At 38.3% G+C, this 18,633-nt stretch overlaps 1 protein-coding gene across 1 annotated transcript in view; it reads left to right on the top strand.

The window, feature by feature from the left end:
- LOC145670742 (vascular endothelial growth factor receptor 1-like) overlaps positions 1–18,633 on the top strand; it is a 325,002-nt gene that overhangs the window by 87,872 nt on the left and 218,497 nt on the right. The window contains exon 2 of the mRNA XM_081739513.1: positions 17,358–17,482. Coding sequence (XP_081595639.1) covers positions 17,358–17,482 — 125 coding nt within the window. The remainder of the gene's footprint in view (positions 1–17,357; positions 17,483–18,633) is intronic.

Genomic DNA, 18,633 nt, shown 5'->3' with positions numbered 1-18,633 from the left:
TTCCCATCCTAGTCACTTAGGGCTTAACGTTGACCTGTAACAGGAAGACCTCTTTGTGATTCAGAAGTGTTGGCTCGAAAGTTTTGAGTTTTTCTAGAACACGGCTCAACTGCTGACAGTACACAGTTGCATTGATGCTCTGACCAGCTGGTAGCAGTTCCTGATGATGCACGATGCCGCGAGCAGTCCACCATAACACAGGAGGACCTTCTTCTGGTGTAATGCTGGTTTCGGCTGTTTTGGAACCGGTTCATGGGATGCTAACCAATGATGACGGGGCCGTGAAGCTTCGTACAGGACCCTCTTCTTTTCACATTCAACATCCTGTCCAGAAATGGCTCCTTCCTCAGACGAAACAGCAAAGAAACACAGTTGTCTGCTCGCGTTGTCTTCTAGCCCGGAGTCAAATCATGTGGGACCCTCGAGCCAACTTGTAGGGCTTCTCAAGTTGATGGAGGTGCTGTCGAATGGCTTCTCCATTCACACTGAATTGTAGTCTAGTTCTTCAGATGTCTGGCCAATGTTCACCTCAATTGCTGCCTCAAGATATTCATTTTGTACATGTGTTGATCGTCCGGCACGTGGTGCGTGTTCGAGTGTTTCGTCACCGTCCTTAAACTTGTTAAACCACCACTGCACTGTCTACGTAGTCAAGACACCCTCATCAAAGGCCTGGCATATCTTCCGCCCCGCTGCAGTGGCGTTTGACCCCAGTTTGAACTCGTACAACATACACGCCCTTATGACGCTCTGTGGAGGTCCCATGTTCACTCTATCTTTACACAAGTTCACGCTATAACTGAACTGCCACAAGCAGGTAGAATGTTGGATATACCCATACCAACAACTGATCTTCGCCTTATCTTCATTCGAATTCAACTCAGGGAATTCGAATTCAATTCGCAATTGAACCTATATGCGGAAGAATACTGAAGTGCACCCATCGCGTCAACAGATTTACGTTTGTTTGTTTCACAGAATAAAAGGAGATGTGACTCGTGTGCGTTTTCGTGCTGTGAACACACTTGATTGGGGTTTATGATTATTATATCACTGAAATATAACTGAAGTAAGGTTTAATGATCAATATATAAAGAATGTATCTCAAATATGAAGTCACTGATTTTTGAAACAATACCATAAAGACCAGTAGGAAATGTCAATAAGACATCAAGTAAAAGATTATCGTATATCATTGAGTGTGACTGAAACAATGAAGATGAATTCATTTATATTCCTTCATTTTCAAGAATGCCTTTAGTAACGGACAACTTTTCATACCCAGGTATTATGGTTTATTCAGTCATATTAACACACAGTGCAAGTAGAGCCTATTATTTTAACCGTAAATCGCAAAATAACTCGAAAGTCAATTCGTGTAAAACCAAATTGACAAAGAAACTATTATATTTATAGTTATTGTGACGTATATACACCATAGGAGCATGCTAATAATATATATAGGGTGTTTCAAAAGACTGCTGACATAGGGTAACTGTTATTATCAGAGTTACAAGAAAGTGCAAGAGAGGAAACCGTCTCCAAATATGTTTTCAATCTAAAGTGAAGGATTTTTTTTTTAATCGGACTAGTCGTTTCGGCTGTACATTCTTTATGCTTCCAATGTTAAATGAAAATGCAACGTTGCCATTCACCTGGACCCATAACGTAAGTGAAGATGTTACTGTCTTTTAAGCTAACGTAAGAGTATGGCGAATGAGGGCATGTTTGAAATGGGGGCTGGCCATCTACACTTAGAGCAAAAAAACAGTAACTTCATTCACACATGGTTTATATATATTGGTTCTACAGACCTCGGTGCAAGTTAGTTGTAAACCTGAGCCATGTAAAATTTTCCCAATCGGGCCCCGTACCACCTAAGGCCGGTCCTGCTAGTGGAAGAGACATTTTGCAAACCGCTTGTTGTAAGCTTGAATTGCAAGTCGGCCAAGGTTGCATCCAGCTGTATTGGAAAACGTGCAAGCATGCCGCAAGCTGGATTCCAGTAACAAAGTTACATGGCGTACCCTTGCATTCAGTGTTCCATTCAAGCTTGACACAAACGTTGTTTCACAAGTGATGTCAAGTCAATAGCCAATGAACAGCCAGTGATGCTATGAAGCTCTGTGAAGGATCTAAAGCATAGGTTGCAAGTACAACAAAAGGCAGATTGTATGAAAGCATGCGTTTGAAGTGCAAGGGTAGAAAGCCAAAAGCCAAGCACGTGCCAACTGACCGAAAGTTCTCTTGCTACTAGGGAAACTTACTTGGCCGGAGGTCGAATGAGGGACTCCACGCACCAGAGGTAAGCACCCTACTACTGAGCAACCATTCCCACAAAACTAGAAATGTATCGAAGCAGGGAACCTCTTACTAGTAGCAGGGGCGGATCCAGGACCGACTTCTGGGGGGCGCGGTGGGTTGTCATACTGCTACTTTTAAGGGCTCCAAACTTTGGTATGGGTTTTATTTATATATAAAATAAGAAAGTTTCCTCTTCTGGGGGGCAATCGCCCCCTCCCTGGATCCGCCCCTGACTAGTAGCATAATCGTTAGTTCTTTACCTTTCGTTGTAGTATGTACTCGGTATATAGATCCATGATATCCAGGAAATAACTTCTTTATGTGTAAGTTGTTCAGTAAAGAATAGAAACTGACATAAAATAGTTACTCTCGACTTTAAAACCTACGCTTCAATATTATATCCTAATTATTCAAAACTGAGAGTGCTGTAGAACATACTAAATAAGATGACAACCCATGATGAGGCTGCTTTAATAAGGTTCAATCGTGCACTTACAAGGAAAAATAGAATTTTCCCCAAAGCTTGGAAAAGAGCTTATCTCTCTTTATTTCAAGTCGTGACAGAATGAAGATCTTGCCAGCAATTTTGTAAAAGTACTCACGTTATGTACATCACTGTCTATCTGCTTAGCACAGCGTTTCCAAACCTTTTTCAACTTGCGGCACACTACGGGTGTAACTTGAATTCTCGCGGCACACTCATAGATACTATTATTATTTGCAAATATAAAATACCATGGTATTTTTTTTCTGTCATTACTGATCTCCTTCTCACAGAGATGAAAGCTCGATCACTGGTTTTCCCCTATGCTAATTCATTATGCTTATTTTTATTCTAATTTTAAAATAGAAAACAATTGCAATGAAATATAGGACTCAAATTTTTAAAAATACGCTTTCTTCTTCGAAAAATCTATCCAACCTCTCACTGAGAACGAAGATCACTAAATAACGAACGAACAAACAAATGTCTTGTATTTTTAACTTTGCTGTTTTAACCAAAACTGGTGCATATTATTGCAATCACACAGCTTGCGATGCGTCGAAATCAAAACACAGCTGTTGAACAAAGTGTTGTTCTGTCATTCACGTGCGAATGAGTGTTCTACGAACGTTCATTTGACGCGTACTATATAAGTGCTTCCACTTCTCGGTGTTAGTATGACTCTCAATTGAAGCGTAACACAGCAGCTAACCGTGGAAATGTGTACGAGCCGGAATACTGTCTGCTACACAGTAATAGATGTAGAATAATATATTACAATTACAGTAAATTTTTCCATGGTAGAAATTCATAGTAATGTGAAATACAAAAGATAACATTTTTTTCCTATGTCTTGCAATTTGGTTGCTATAGAATTAATAATTTTGTTTCGATTTCTTCGCGGCACACCAGCGGCCCATTCGCGGCACACCAGTGTGCCGCGGCACACCGGTTGGGAAACGCTGGCTTAGCATATGAGAAACACACTTGGTTTAATTTACATACTACTGGCAACGATGTTTTTGAAGTACATCTGTGATTTCTAATATTACGACTGTTATTACATTTTCACAGTTAGGAAGGGTGTATCCAACTAGCTTTTTTTATATAAAAGTATAATAAAATGGCTGAAGATGTATCTGTAAATTATGTATTAAACTGTTCAAACGAATAAAATGTTCAATTATTAACTCTGAAATCACTGGTACCGACATGGTTTCTCTAACACCTGTATTTGAAAGTAAAATGAAATACTTTGTCTATAAATAAAAATTTCTTCGTTTCACTGTTATAGGAATGAAAGCTTAGTTTAATTTCCTATTGACGACATGTCTAAAAGCTGTGTCGTTACTTTTCAGAAAAGAAAGAGTCCATTGTGAAATACAAAGAAAGAAAAGAAAATACACTGTTTCTTATTCTTTGGGTCTTTGCTTTTCTCACGCAAAATAAGAGAGAACAATAATGAAAAAAAAAATCTTTCGATTGAAGTAAATTGTACAATCTGGAACTAAAAGAAATATGGAACCACTCAAGCAGTTGATTCTACATGTTAAACGAAAACTTACAATAGGCCTATTACATTTATTATTCAGTGTTAAAACCTAAAGACGCTACAATATCGCAAAAATCCAAATTTGGAATTCTTTAAATTAGTAATAACTAAAGACCGGAAGTTATTGCAAAATAAAACACTAAAAATGGCAGGCAAAATGGCAAAATATATTCCGAAAATTGCTCTAAAAATGGCAAAATAAATTCCAAAAATGATACTTTATATGGCAGAAATCAGCATATTCGTTTTACTTTTAAGACTTCGTCTTAGTTTTTTTTCAAAGTCGATCTGTAATAACTACGCAGATTATTAAACTTAATAGGAAAATAATGATGAGTAAAATAATCATTGCAATTATCGCTAATTTCATTCATGATCTTGGAATTATGAGAAAACAGGACACAACAAATTAAAAAAAAAGTACATAGAAATTAAATATTAGCAGGTTTTATAGCACAGGAAAAGCTTAAGAGGCCTCATACCGGCGAAATTAAAATACCGCTAATTTTACAGTATTTATGTGATATCTTCAAATAGATAAAAGATAATTGAAATGTGGAACAAGAGCGCCCTAGACAATATTATTTTGCGTGAGTTACCGTTATCACAAGTCACCTAATGGCTTTCCGTTTTCAGCTGTTTAGAAACGTGAAAATAAATGCCGATTTTCAAAATGGCTCGAAATCGAAAGCAGATAAGTGAGTCGTGATAACGGTTTCTCATGTAAAATAATGTTGTCTAGGGCGCTCTTGTTCCACATTTCAATTATCTTTTATCTATTTGAAGATATCACATAATTACTGTAAAATTAGCGGTATTTTAATTTCGCCGGGATGAAGACTCTTAACAGAAATAAGCTTATGAGTGCGTCTACGAAAAAGAAACATCTAACAAACGAACAGAGATAAGCCTTCCTTGGCTTTCGGGAAAACAGTCCTGCCACACGGCACATAGTTTACTTCTTATTGCACGAAATAACAAGTTGTTTCCTCCCACTTTCTTCGCTCCACCAGTTCATTCATTTTTCATCATCACCGTCTCCTTTATCCTTGCCGGCATAATCGTGGGACGTAAAAAAAAACTCAATTTACTCACTTTTGTTTTATTTATTTTTTTCATTGTAAGATTATGCCACCTGTCTGTTAAGATTCGTTTGAGACGTGAAAACTAGGGATGGCCAGAACCGGTTCCTGCTGGAACCGGTTTTCGGGTCTGACAGGATCCGGTTCTAGAAGATCCGGTTCCGGAACCGGTTTTTCGGGTCCAGGTCTAGAACCGGTTCTTCGGATACAGGTTTGGAACCGGTTCTTCGAATCCAGAACTGGAACCGGTTTTGAAAACCAGATCTCCAAGAACCGGTTCCGTTGGAACCGGAACTTTGTGACCATCCCTACGCTGAACTCGAGCTCCTGGCAGGCTGTGAACAATGTGCTAAATGAAATAGTGGAAGCGACAGGCAGGCGCGCCAGGCGGCGGCCGCTTGTCTCATTTGGCTAAATAAAATGGGTAACTGGCAAACTCATTGGCTAAACAGGCAAACTGGCCAACTCATTTGGCTAAATACCCACTGGTGGACCAAATTTTTTTTCTGGCACAAGTGGCTTTGGGCGGGGAGGGCACAAGCATGTAGTCCTTTTTGCATTGTTTTGAAGGTGAACTTTTTGCCTCCTTTACGGGTCTTTGGGGGCTTTCGGATCCAGGTCTGGAACCGGTTCCTAAGATCCTGTTCTGGAACCGGGTTTTCAGATCCAGATCTGGAACCGGTTCCTAAGATCCGATTCTGGAACTGGGTGTTCGGATCCAGGTCCGGAACCGGTTCTGAAAACCGGATCTCCGAGAACCGGTTCCTCATGGAACCGGTACCGCCGGAACTGGAACTTTGTGGCCATCCCTAGTGAAAACGACCTTTCAACATCTACCGATGTGAGAGGAACATATTTAAAGCACGTGACAACAATGGAATCCAAACCCACATGAATCGCGCTCTCACCTTCCAAAACTTTAGAAATATTTCTAATTTTCTGTAAGTCCCGCTTTTCACTAACAAGACGGTTACACATTTTCTTCAAAAAAACTTCACCTTTTTCTCCGGGACTATTGGACATATCTTCCACTACACCATCAAACACACTCATAGCAGCCTCAAGTTCCAGATTTTGTTTTCACAGGGAAAATATTGACGTTGGTATCTGTGAGAAATTTGAAGAGATGAATGTGAGATCATTCTTCACAGATGTCTGTCCAAGTAACTCCTGTACAATTCTAATAGAAGAAGCATCCTCTTCATCAAATACATTGACAATCTCGTCGATTTTGTCGAAATGCTCGGCATTTTGTTCCCCACCTCGTCAAAACTAGGATTGGAAACAGTGGTATATCTGGTGCAATCTCTTTGAAGACTCTAACTCTAGAAAGTGCTTTAATAAAGATCTTACCTTGCCAATGTCCCGGAATAATGCACGAACTGTTTCTGCAACTCTATGCAAGGCGTGTGCCAAGCACGTCAAATGTAACATTTGGGAGAAAATAACTTTAAGTGCCTCACCTGCTTTCTTCATATATGTTAGTGCATCAGTCAGGAAGAGAAGAACACAGTCATGTTTTATTCCGTCAGGCTAAAGAAGATTCAGAGCACTAATAAATATTTGCGATATAGTGGAGCTGCTGTAAAAAAAAAAAAAAAAAAAAAAAAAAAAAAAAAAAAAAAAAAATCCTTTGATGGTTGTCTAGGGTCCATGGTCTCAACTGTAATGTTACATATGAATCTATCCACAGCCAGGCACGTAGCCAGGATTTCGTACAGGGGGGGGAGGTCCGTGACATGAAATACTGTAGTCATCATAGCAGGGGCTCAATCATTCTAAACTATTTTACTGGAATATATATTGGTTCGTTTAGCCAGGACTTCGTAACGAGGGGGAGGGGGTGACATGAAATTCTGAAGGCCCTGGAGCTCAATTAATCTAAACTACTTTACTATCAACATATATTGGTTTGTTAGGACAATAACATGAGGATATATGTTGGTAAGTATTTTAATAACAAACTATGAGAAATCTCGAGTAAAATAATAAAAAAATCTATTGAAAAATATTTTACAATATTTAGTCCTCTCTCTGTTCATTCAAATATATCAATTTTCCTTTCATTATGACCTCAACTATTATAAAAAGTACATATTCAATAATGTCTTGTAAAATATTTTACAATATCTGCGTTCTTTTCTCTGTTGAATCAAATGTTAACAGGATCTTTCCACATAAATTTTTGTTTTTATTATTCCGTCAACTACTGTCTGTTCCAAATGACAGGTTAAAGGAGCAGTAGAAAATTGTTTTTGAAATAACATGTTAGATACTGCAAGGATGCGATGACGAAAAATTATGATAAAAAATGTCCACGCTGATACGCAACGGCACTATGCTTTCGGAAGCTTGAAATCTCCCTGATTAGTAGCAGAAATTCTGAGAATTCTGTAACTTTTTTAGAAATTTCAAATTCCCTGTCTCTTCTAGGATATCTCACTCATCTCGACACCATGTATTGCAAGTAATACAAATCTCCTTATAAGAAAGAGTAACCAAAAGCTTCCCCTAGTTTATTTTTAACTCTGATTCTTCTTTTTCTCATTTCATTTTATTTCATCCTTCCTTAATTTTTTCATTTCTGGTCTCGAGGGGGGGGGGGGGTCCGGACAGTACGTGCTTGCCACAGCATCAATGGTTTCGTGTATGGAAATGAAAATATTGCTGTCTTCAACCTCACTTCGAATATTTCCAATGGCATCAATATGTGCAGTCTTTCTTAATGTGTATTCCCAGAGTACTTCTCGTTTTGTGTAAGTTTTTTAAAAGGCTTTTCAGAGACGGATTTTCCACTTAGAAAAGAGGGATATCGGCCGCAACGAACGCACTACACAAATCATATGCGAACTGATTGTGGCGTGGATTGGACGCACAGGAGTAATAGCTGAGTAGCCTTATCTGCACTGCACTTCTCGTTAGTTCCTGTCTTGTGATTAGTAGTACTTGAATGTTGTGTCACAAAATAACGTTTCTCAGCACAAACTGATTTTTCACAAATTTTGCAAAATAACACTGCTTCATCTGTTGAAAACAAGTCCGGTCCAAATTCTTTTACAAAGTTAGCAATTTTGCCTTTCAGTGAAAGTCCAACCTTTGGCATAGTGAGAGAGGAACAGTAACTTATACTGAGCAGCACCAAGAAACAAACAAAACTGAATTTCTTTAACTGTAGAAACTATTTTTTCATCGCAGCATCTGCTAAAGATATACCACATTGACTTGACACCTAGTCTTCTGTTCCAAGCGCTGTTATTGGCTGAAAGAATTCCACTCTCTTTCACTAAGACTCTCTCTCTTAGCAACAGCTGAACCCTTATTGGCTCAACGCGTGGGTATATCGAGGGTGTGAGCTTTAGTTCGCATTTTTGCCACGGGTCAAGACATTTTGGCAGCACTATACATTTTATTCTTTCCAGGATTTTGTGGGATTCAGTTGGTCAATAACACGGTGATTCAGTCTCTGGGGCGAACCGGCTAAATACCTTAAATTCCTTATCTCACTGAGTGACAATAAGTTCTGCTCTATCAGTTAGTAACATGGCATGCATTTCCCGTTGCAAGGAAAAATTAAAAAGAAGAAGCAGCCAGGAAATGGCAAATATAACAATTTATTTAAGAAATGGTATTTATCAAAGAGTTTTTTTTAAATAGGAAAATATGGCATTTATGGCATTTTGCCATAACTTCCGGTCTTTAATAATATCGCATGTGAAACGGGAGGGGAATTTGCATTCAAGTGAGACGGGAGTGGAAACACATTCAAGTGAAACTGAGGGGAGAAACTCACATTCAAGTGGAACGCGTAGGGCGATTCACATTTAAATGAGACAAAAGGGGAACTCATATTCAAGCGAGATGGGAGGGGAAATTCACATTCAACTGAGACGGGAAGGGAAACTCACTTTCAAATTAGATGTGAGGAAAACTCATATTCAAGTGAGACGGATGGGGTGACTCACATTCGAGTGAAACTGAAGGGGAAACTCACATTCAAGTGAGAGGAGTGGGGCGAATCACATTTAAGTGAGACGGGAGGGGAAACTCACATTCAAGTGAGACAGGTGGGGTGAATCGCATTCAAGTGAGACATGAGTGGCGACTCGCATTCAAGTGAGACAGTGAGGCGACTCACATTTAAGTGAGATGGGAGGGAAACACATTCAAATGAGACGGGTGAAGTGACTTACATTTAAGTGAGACACCAGAACTCACATTCAAGTGAGACGGGAGGGGAAACTCACATTCAAGTGACACTTCGATCACTCACATTCAAGTGATACGTTGGGGAAAATCACATTCAACGTATTTAAGTGTCGGATACTATGACGTATGTCCAATAAATAGCAAAAGAAGTAACAAGAGATTGAAAATGTACTTTTTTCGAAAAGCTTTATTAAGAAATTATGCTTAGATAATTATCACATCCAATATGAAAAGTGATTTTTCATTAGATATAAACATTATAATGTCGCTTACAGTATCTCGTCTTGTGAGCATCCCTAACGGGAAGTGACAGATTACTATTTCCGGTTTGGAGGAAATTTATCGAAATTTCACGATCTGAAACGAAACTTACTTGTTTATTTTTATATCATATTTTAGTTATTTTATAGCTACTTCATTCCACATTACTTGTATACTTTTTTCATGATTATTATTATTTATTGATTTTCTTGTTTCTTTTATTTTCTCTGTTTTATCAATTTTTATCCTTATTTCGATGGCAAGACATGATTGGTTATTTTTACAAGAGAGCAAATTTCAATCTTACGAACAAATCAACACGAGACAGGAGAATATGTTTCGTACGTTTTGGCTGTTTTCTGTTTTTTTTTCGGTAGTTGGACACAGTGAGAACTATATAATGCAAGAAGTAGATAATTTACGTGATTCCCCAGTTTGCCTCACGACGCGGGGTGAACGTCGCAAATTGGGAATCGAATACGTTACTATGAGGACGTGAGTTCAATGCTCTAATCACCAGAATACGGGTGTTCCCGATTACTTTTTATAGATAAATTAACAAGTGTATTGCAGTAAACTTGTCACAAACTTGAAAACAAGACCAGTGATGTCATATATCTATATACAAACACAAAGAATACGAACCTGGAGATGGTACGTTACTGTTTTTATCCCAAACATTTTGATCCCGTCTTAATATTTCATTACTAGAGCCAGGTTTCTATGCACAAAATATGCATGCAAATATCCGCGAAAAATATCAAAAATATGCATTAAAAATATACACTATGCACACTAAAATATACACTAAGAAAATAAAATTTCAATTTCTTATAAAAATATATCATCTTAATTACCTCTGTTGTTAGGACTATTTAGGTTTCCTTAGGTTTTCTTCTGTAAACCCTTTGCGTTTATGACTGAAAAACGTTTTGTAGATGGAAAAGTTCCTTTCTACATCAGCAGAAGTCACTGATGCAGGTGAAAAACACCAAATATCTTCCTATGTCAAGTTGTCCTCTTCCAATTCCATGTTTTCACCATTAAGTATATTTGCAATGTGATGGATTGTTTTGTACCCGGAATTTGTGCCTAATATTTGGCAAAGTTTTTCTGACGGTAGTTTCTCAACCAGAGATGGAGTGGGTCAGTGGGTCGGTGGGTCAGTGGGTCGGTGGGTCAAGTTTTTGAGTGGATCAGTGGGTCGTGGATCAACAGCATGTGACCCACGGTGACCCACCACCCACCGTGACCCACTGCGACCCACGACCCACCATGACCCACTGTGACCCACCACCCACCGTGACCCACTGCGACCCACCACCCACCATGACCCACTGTGACCCACCACCAACCGTGACCCACTGTGACCCACCACCCACCATGACCCACTGTGACCCACCACCCACCATGACCCACTGCGACCCACCACCCACTGCGACCTACCGACTCAGTATGATCTACCGACCCTCTCTGCTCACTGCATTGTAGACAGGGGACGCGGTGGATCAGTGGTAGAGCGTTCACCTCTGGTGCTTGGGGTCCCGGGTTCGATCCCAGCCCCCGCCAAGCGAACTTTGTGGTGGACAAACACCGCGCTCGTGGGTTTTCTCGGGGTTCTCCCGTTTCCTCCCACTTTCTTCATTCCACCATTTCACTCATCCCTCATCATCATCAACTTAAAGATTTTTTGCATTGTAGACAGTATCTTCTGAAGACTGGTAAATTTGTCTCCATTTTACTTTCAAGACCTTCATTCCCTTCCTTTTCCACTTGTTTCTGTCTACTTACCTGAGGTGAGTATATCTAACCAAGTGAAAAAAGAACTTCAGGCACTTTTGGATATTGATATTTTTAATTGTAATAATAGCAATAGGACTTACACTACAACTTGGCTTTCGAAACCTGTGAGTTTTAGAGCTAACTGCTGGAAAAAATACATTTTTGAATCACTGTAATATATAAAAAATTGAATGTAACTATGTGTGCCTGATCATCACGGTCAAATTGCCAAGTCAAATGAAATTACTTTTGGTATATAGTTAGGCCTTAATCCAAATTGGGATATTATATTGCTTTTATTATAATGCATAATATCCTAAGGAGGTAGTGAGGAACCAAATTTTTGCGGAAAAAAATGAGTATCTCGCAAGCCGTTAAACTCACGGAGCTGAAATTCAGTGTATTAACTAACTCTTTATTGAAAATAAACAGAATGTGTCCTAGCATTTTTTAAAATTCTCCTTTATGTGGGGGAGGGGCACTTTTCTATATATGAAAAATTGGTAGTGAGTTGGTTTGTAAAAATTAGGGATGGGCACGAGCGAGTTTTCTTTGAAACTCGACTCGACTGGAAACAGACATGTTTGAACTCGACTCGAGAACTCGGCTCGAAAATTTCCTCCAACTCGACTCGAATTTGGTTCGAGTTTCGAGTCGAGTCGAGCAAAAAAAAAAGCCAAATGGAGCCTAATCGTGTGTGTAGTTCAAGTACTCTCTTCAAGTATCATACGTACACAATACAATTATTATCTATGACACTACTTCTTCTCCTTCTTCTTCTTCTTCTTCTTCTTCTTCTTCTTCTTGTTATTATTATTATTATTATTATTATTATTATTATTATTATTATTATTATTATTATTATTATTATTATTATTATTATTATTATTAGGACCGCCGTGGCTCATTGGTAGAGCGTTCACCTCTGGTGCATGGGGTTCCGGGTTCCATCTCTGCTCCCGCCAAGTGAACCTTGTGGTGGATGAACACCGTGTGCATGCATGGGTTTTCTCGGGGCCCGCCCATTTCCTCCCACTTTCTTCATTCCACCATTTCATTCATTTCTTATCATCCCCATCTCCTTTAGCCTAGCCGACATAAGAGTGGGACGTAAAACTCAAAAATGTATTATTATTAGAGCGTTTTCGCTTCGCAATCGAAAGGTCCCATGCTCGAATCTAGAGTTCAGTATCCTGACTGAGGTTTTCCAGAGTTTTCCTCAGTTACACCAGGTCAATGTTGAGATGGTACCTTAAAATACAGACCCTGGCCGCCATCCTTCCACTTCATTTCCCAATGTTGTTATTATTGTTGATTTGAGTGCTTCAGTGTAAAATGACCTCTAAGATTGTATCTGGTAGCTTAGTAATAAATAAATAAATATATTTCTCGTTCACTTAATTCTGCAAAAGATGGGTGATGATGGGCATGAAGTCATACGTTTCCAGGTACATATACACTTCCTAAGAGACCACCACTTTTACGATACTTTTTCGATACGAGACAAACACAAACTTTGTCTCCTATACTATTGTCGTGGTCTGTATATGAGTAACTTTAAGACACAATCTATGCTACATTCGGGAAGTGTTCTCTCGGTATTCGTGTAAAATTGATTCAAATGCGAAGTTCTCCACGGCCCAATGCATATTGCACTAATTTTAACAGCCCATATGTAATTTGCATATTTATGGGCCTTCATATATCCGGAATTCAATCATACACTACTATAACGCTCGGGAACAAATATTTTTTACACTAGTTTCTTTAGATGGAACTGGACATGAATGTGGGTATATACAACAAAAAATTGGATCAAGTGTTGGATGAAAGAATTGTTTTGAATGAATATTAGTCTAGTACATGTAGTACTTTACTGAGTAAATAAGCAGAACGATATGGAGGAGAGATTTGAATCGGATAAGCAAAACAGTGGCTTGTGACTGAAGAAGACAAAATTATGTATGTAACACTGCTGTCAGAAATAAGATAAAGTATGAATAATGATAATATATTGTAGATATTCACTATTATTATTATTATTATTACTAGCAGCGTTCACCCCGCTTCGCTGCGGTCACCCCGGAACGCAATAAACTTTGTTACTTAGATAATTTTTACTTTTTCGCTTTCAAGTGATATGATAAAAACCATAGAAGATTGCAGTAAATGTTAACATTATATCGCCTGTCATTTATGTTAACCCGCCCCGCTTCGCTGCGGTCACCCCCGAACGCAATAAACTTTGTTACTTAGATAATTTTTACTTTTTCGCTTTCAAGTGATATGATAAAAACCATTATAACGCCTGTCATTTATGTTAACCCGCCGAGTGACACGGTCATGCGGGTTGCATATAAATACGTTTATTTTTATACCTATGATGAACTAACAAAGGATTTGTACGTAATGGACACCTGAATGGTCAATTATCTCAAGACACTGGTAATTGAAAATTAAAGTGATATGATAAAAACCATCTAGGGTCCAAATCCTAATAACCCCCCAAAAATAAAAGAAATTGGTTCAGCCGTATTAGCGTGATGAGCGGACAAAGGATTTGTACGTTCTCTTTTATATATATAGAAGAAAGATTATTATTATTATTATTATTATTATTATTATTATTATTAATAATAATAATAATAATAATAATAATAATAATAATAATAATAATAATAATAATAATAATAATAATAATAATAATTTCAGCATGCAAAGTGTCACACATGTAAATATTTCGTGAAAGCAGAGAAATGAACTTGTTTTTCCGATTGCCTTTGTAAATAGCTGTGGGATTCTTCCTGTTATTTGAGGAGTGTCTGCAAATTTTGACTACCATAGCTTTGCTCAAATAAATGACACACTGTCGCAGAAAAGTAATATTGTTCTTCTCCTACTTTTATTGACTACTATAAAAAAGGAAAGAGCTTAAAACTATTCAGTAAAGAAAAGTCTGAATCTCTGTAGGGAGGGACCTCTGATTACAGATTCCGTTTGGTAGTAACTTGTTTACTTGCAGAGTTGCAGGGATGTTGAACAATAAACCACACGTGTTCAGTTGCAGTCCAGTCTAAATCTGTGAGAACGTTTGCCTCCAATGAATAAGATAAAAGAGAATTTCCGGCAATACAAAATATGAAGAAGTGAATTCAGCACTTTATTTACCATGATATGTGGGGGGCGTGGTAGCTTAGTAGTAGAGCGTTCACCTCTTGTGCTTGGGGTCCCTGGAGATCCCAGCTCGCGCCGTGTGGACTTTGTGGTGGACAAACACTGTGCTCGTGGGTTTTCTCGGGATTCTCCCGTTTCCTCCCACTTTCTTCATTCCACCATTTCACTCATCTCTCATCATCACCGTCTCCTTTAGCCTGATCGGCAAAACCGTGGGACATAAAACTTAAAGATTTCATTTCGTTTTTACCATGATATGAGAGGATTTAGCGAACATCATGATAATTGTCACTTCTGGTAAAATTAAGTTATTAGGTGGACTGGATTGGTATTAAACCACAAGGGAAACTTGTTTGGTATGTCCCATTGTATCGAATTGCATAGAAATGATGAACTTTCTTTTCATACATACTCGAAAGTCAGAATATGTGGCATACAATTATGTTTCCACGAGTTGCCCATATTATACAAATAACAACATTGTTATCCGGAATAGGCTTTTTATAATATTGGTAATAATAATAATAATAATAATAATAATAATAATAATAATAATAATAATAATAATAATAATAATAATAATAATAATATGTAGAAACTAATTGACGATTATTCTTCTCGCAAGAAATTCTAAATATGTGAAATTTAAAAATACCATAGGAAAATTGTAAAGCTAAAGACAATATAGAAATATTACGAAAGAGTATTATGAAGATAATTTAAAGTAAAGTATGATTTCTTTTGTCACTAGAATTCTTTATAATGATTGATACTAACAGAAAAACAGACTAATAAAGCAATATGTTAATACTGAAAAATTAGTAATTTCTCCATATAGCCTATGATAAGATATTCAGAAAAGTGTTCAATTTTGAATTATCCCTTTTATTTATCATTCATAATGGGAACAGTTTCAACACAGCTATACACAGTCACATATATAAAGACAAGGAGATTTAATGTTGATAATTATGGTCGGAGGGGTTATTCGAGATATATATGATAAAATATTGGAAAAATATGATAAATTTTACGTATTAATTAATTAATTACGAGTATTCATAACGTGAGAGCTGCTTCAACACGGCTATAGCATAAAGGTGTATACCAGGAGATAAATTGATACCCACATCAATTTGATTAAAGAGGGGTTACATGAGACACATCATGTATAGGCCTATATCCATCGTGGGTCAGAGTGGGTTATGGTGGGTGGTGGGTCAGTGGGTCGTGGGTCACGGTGGGTGGTGGGTCAGTGGGTCGTGGGTCAAGTTTTCATTGACTCACGCCAACTCTGTTCTCAACACCATGAGTTTCACTGGACAGTCTGTGATAATTCGCCCAACAAAGAGAGGAACGCAGTAAAACATTGTTACGGCATTCCAACTGTCTGATAATTTCAGGTATTCTCGAGAAGTGTTGTGTATGTACTTAATTTTGTTCTCAATGCCACTTGTAGAGAAACATTTTTGTAACATATAAATGGCGGCTGCATAATCGGGATTTAGTGAATTTACAACTCTCTTCACGCTTGTACCCACGAGCCCCATCGGTTTTAAACTGGTTGCGGAGCAGGCCCGTAGCCAGCTCGAAAATGTAGGGGGGGGGTGAAAGTTAGGGGGCCGATCCAAAGATATTATAGTTCATCCCATATTATAGTTCATTTGCAAGCCTATTGTGAAAATTTTAGAGGTGGCCAGAAAAAAATTAGGAGATGCGGGCCTGTTGCGGAGGTAGGTGAACATTTTTCGCAACTTCGCGGAAGATAGTACGCGCAATGGAGCTTTTACAAATACTTTATATTTGATACAAGATAACTACTTCCAGATATAGGCATCTGATTGTTTCTGCTGCACGATGAAGACCGTGTGCAAGACAAATCAGGTACACTAACTTTGGATACAACATTTTATTTATTTATTTATTTATTTATTTATTCCATACAGCGTTTTATTCTACATCTGCGTTTACAAAATAATTCAGTTCACTTTAAATATAACCTACTTTCTTGTGATAGTCTATACTCTGAAATATGCTAGTATGCAGCAATAAAATTCAGAAATATGCAGTATCCTGCAAAGTTTACGAAATATGCATGCACATCGACAAGGGCGCCCATGTTGTGGTTTCCAAGGGGGGCAAGTATAAGCAACGTTTCAAATATAGTTTCAAATTTTGCTGTAACTAATGTAAAAATTCTATTTGGTTTTCGGTATTCCCAAGTAAAATTTCCTAAGTGCCCCACCTTGCCTTCCCCCCTGATGGGCGCCCTTGCACATCGAGATTTACTCAAAATATGCAGTTATATGCGCCGTCACATGCGTCTCAAAGGAATCCTTACAAGTCCGTCGGAAAGAAAAAAAATATTTTCCATACGTTTCTGCATGTTATTATAAACATGCATTTTGCATATCAATCCAGGCTGTATTCATTACTATTAAATTTATGTTTGTTTTCAATACTGTATTAGTAGATTAAGTTAATGTTTTGATTTTAAAATTTCCTGTTACAGGATGGGATCCACCTTTTCTTTATCCGAGGAACGAATTCATTGTGATAGATGTCCATGGGAGCTTGAAACTTCGATGCGAAGGACGAAACCCAGTTCTGTGGGAAGGACCTGAAAATGCTAAGATGGTGAAGTATACTAAGTTTTAAGGATAACAATTTTTAAGTATATTATTACAGGAAATTAACAAATGATGATATTAAAGAGGAAAATAATATTGAATTTATCGGTCACTACCAAGGATCTTATAAAATAGAGGATCTGCCCTTACAACAAAATCTTGAAGCCATACGTCACAGTTTCACCACCCCTAATCTGCCCACTCCGCCCAATAGGATCGCAATGTTTTGAACCAACATTCACATGGCGAAAACGAAAGTAGCCAATCAGACATGGCAGAAACGAGAGTAGCCAATCAGACGTGCCGATGCTCGGTTGTTTTTTGGTTTCATCGATTTAATAGGATGAAGATACATATGGGCAGATCCTCTATTTGTAACATCCTTGGTCACTACACATGTAATAGTTATAGCCGTAAAAGTCTTGTAAAAACAATACGTTTACAGAATATAGCCTTATATGTATAGGGTGTTAATAAATTATACTGACAAACTGAAAGAGGTGATCCCTCTAATCGAAATAAGAAAAAAGATCTATATAACCTGTTGGAGAAAGTGAGTAGTTTCTGAACTACAGACAGTGGCGGGTCCAGCCCGGGGCCAGGGGACCTACCACCCTAATTTTTTTGAGTAACAAACATAATTGAAATATTATTTATATAGTTATGAGAGTTTATGGTAAGCGCAGCCTTTTATTCTGTATTGGAAAATTTTTGAAACATTAGATAGCTGTTATTAGTTCCTGTTAACGAAGTGTGCAAACGGATTTCAAATGGTTTGGGTACAAAACCTCGCGGCCAGAACCTCGCGGCGACAACCTCGCGGACCAAAACCTCGCCTGGCCAAAACCTCGCCTCCCAAAACCTCGCGGGACAAAATCTCGCCAGGCCGAAACCTCGCCTGGCCAAAACCTCGCCGCCCAAAACCTCGCGGGACAAAATCTCGCCAGGCCAAAACCCCGCCTGGCCGAAACCTCGCAGGCCAAAACGTCGCGGGCCATAATCTCGCGGGGCCAAAACCTCGCCTGGCCAAAACCTCGCGGGCCAAAATCTCGCCGGGCCAAAACCTCGCGCCCCAAAATATCGCCATACCCAAAATCTCGCCTGACCAAAATGTAAATGTTCCAACAGATGATAAGGATGACGGTATAAAAGACGATG

This window comes from Thermobia domestica, chromosome 14, assembly GCF_964235325.1.
Source record: "Thermobia domestica chromosome 14, izTheDome1.hap1.1, whole genome shotgun sequence".
Taxonomy (NCBI): Eukaryota; Metazoa; Arthropoda; class Insecta; order Zygentoma; family Lepismatidae; genus Thermobia; species Thermobia domestica.
This window is presented reverse-complemented; position numbering and strand designations above follow the sequence as displayed.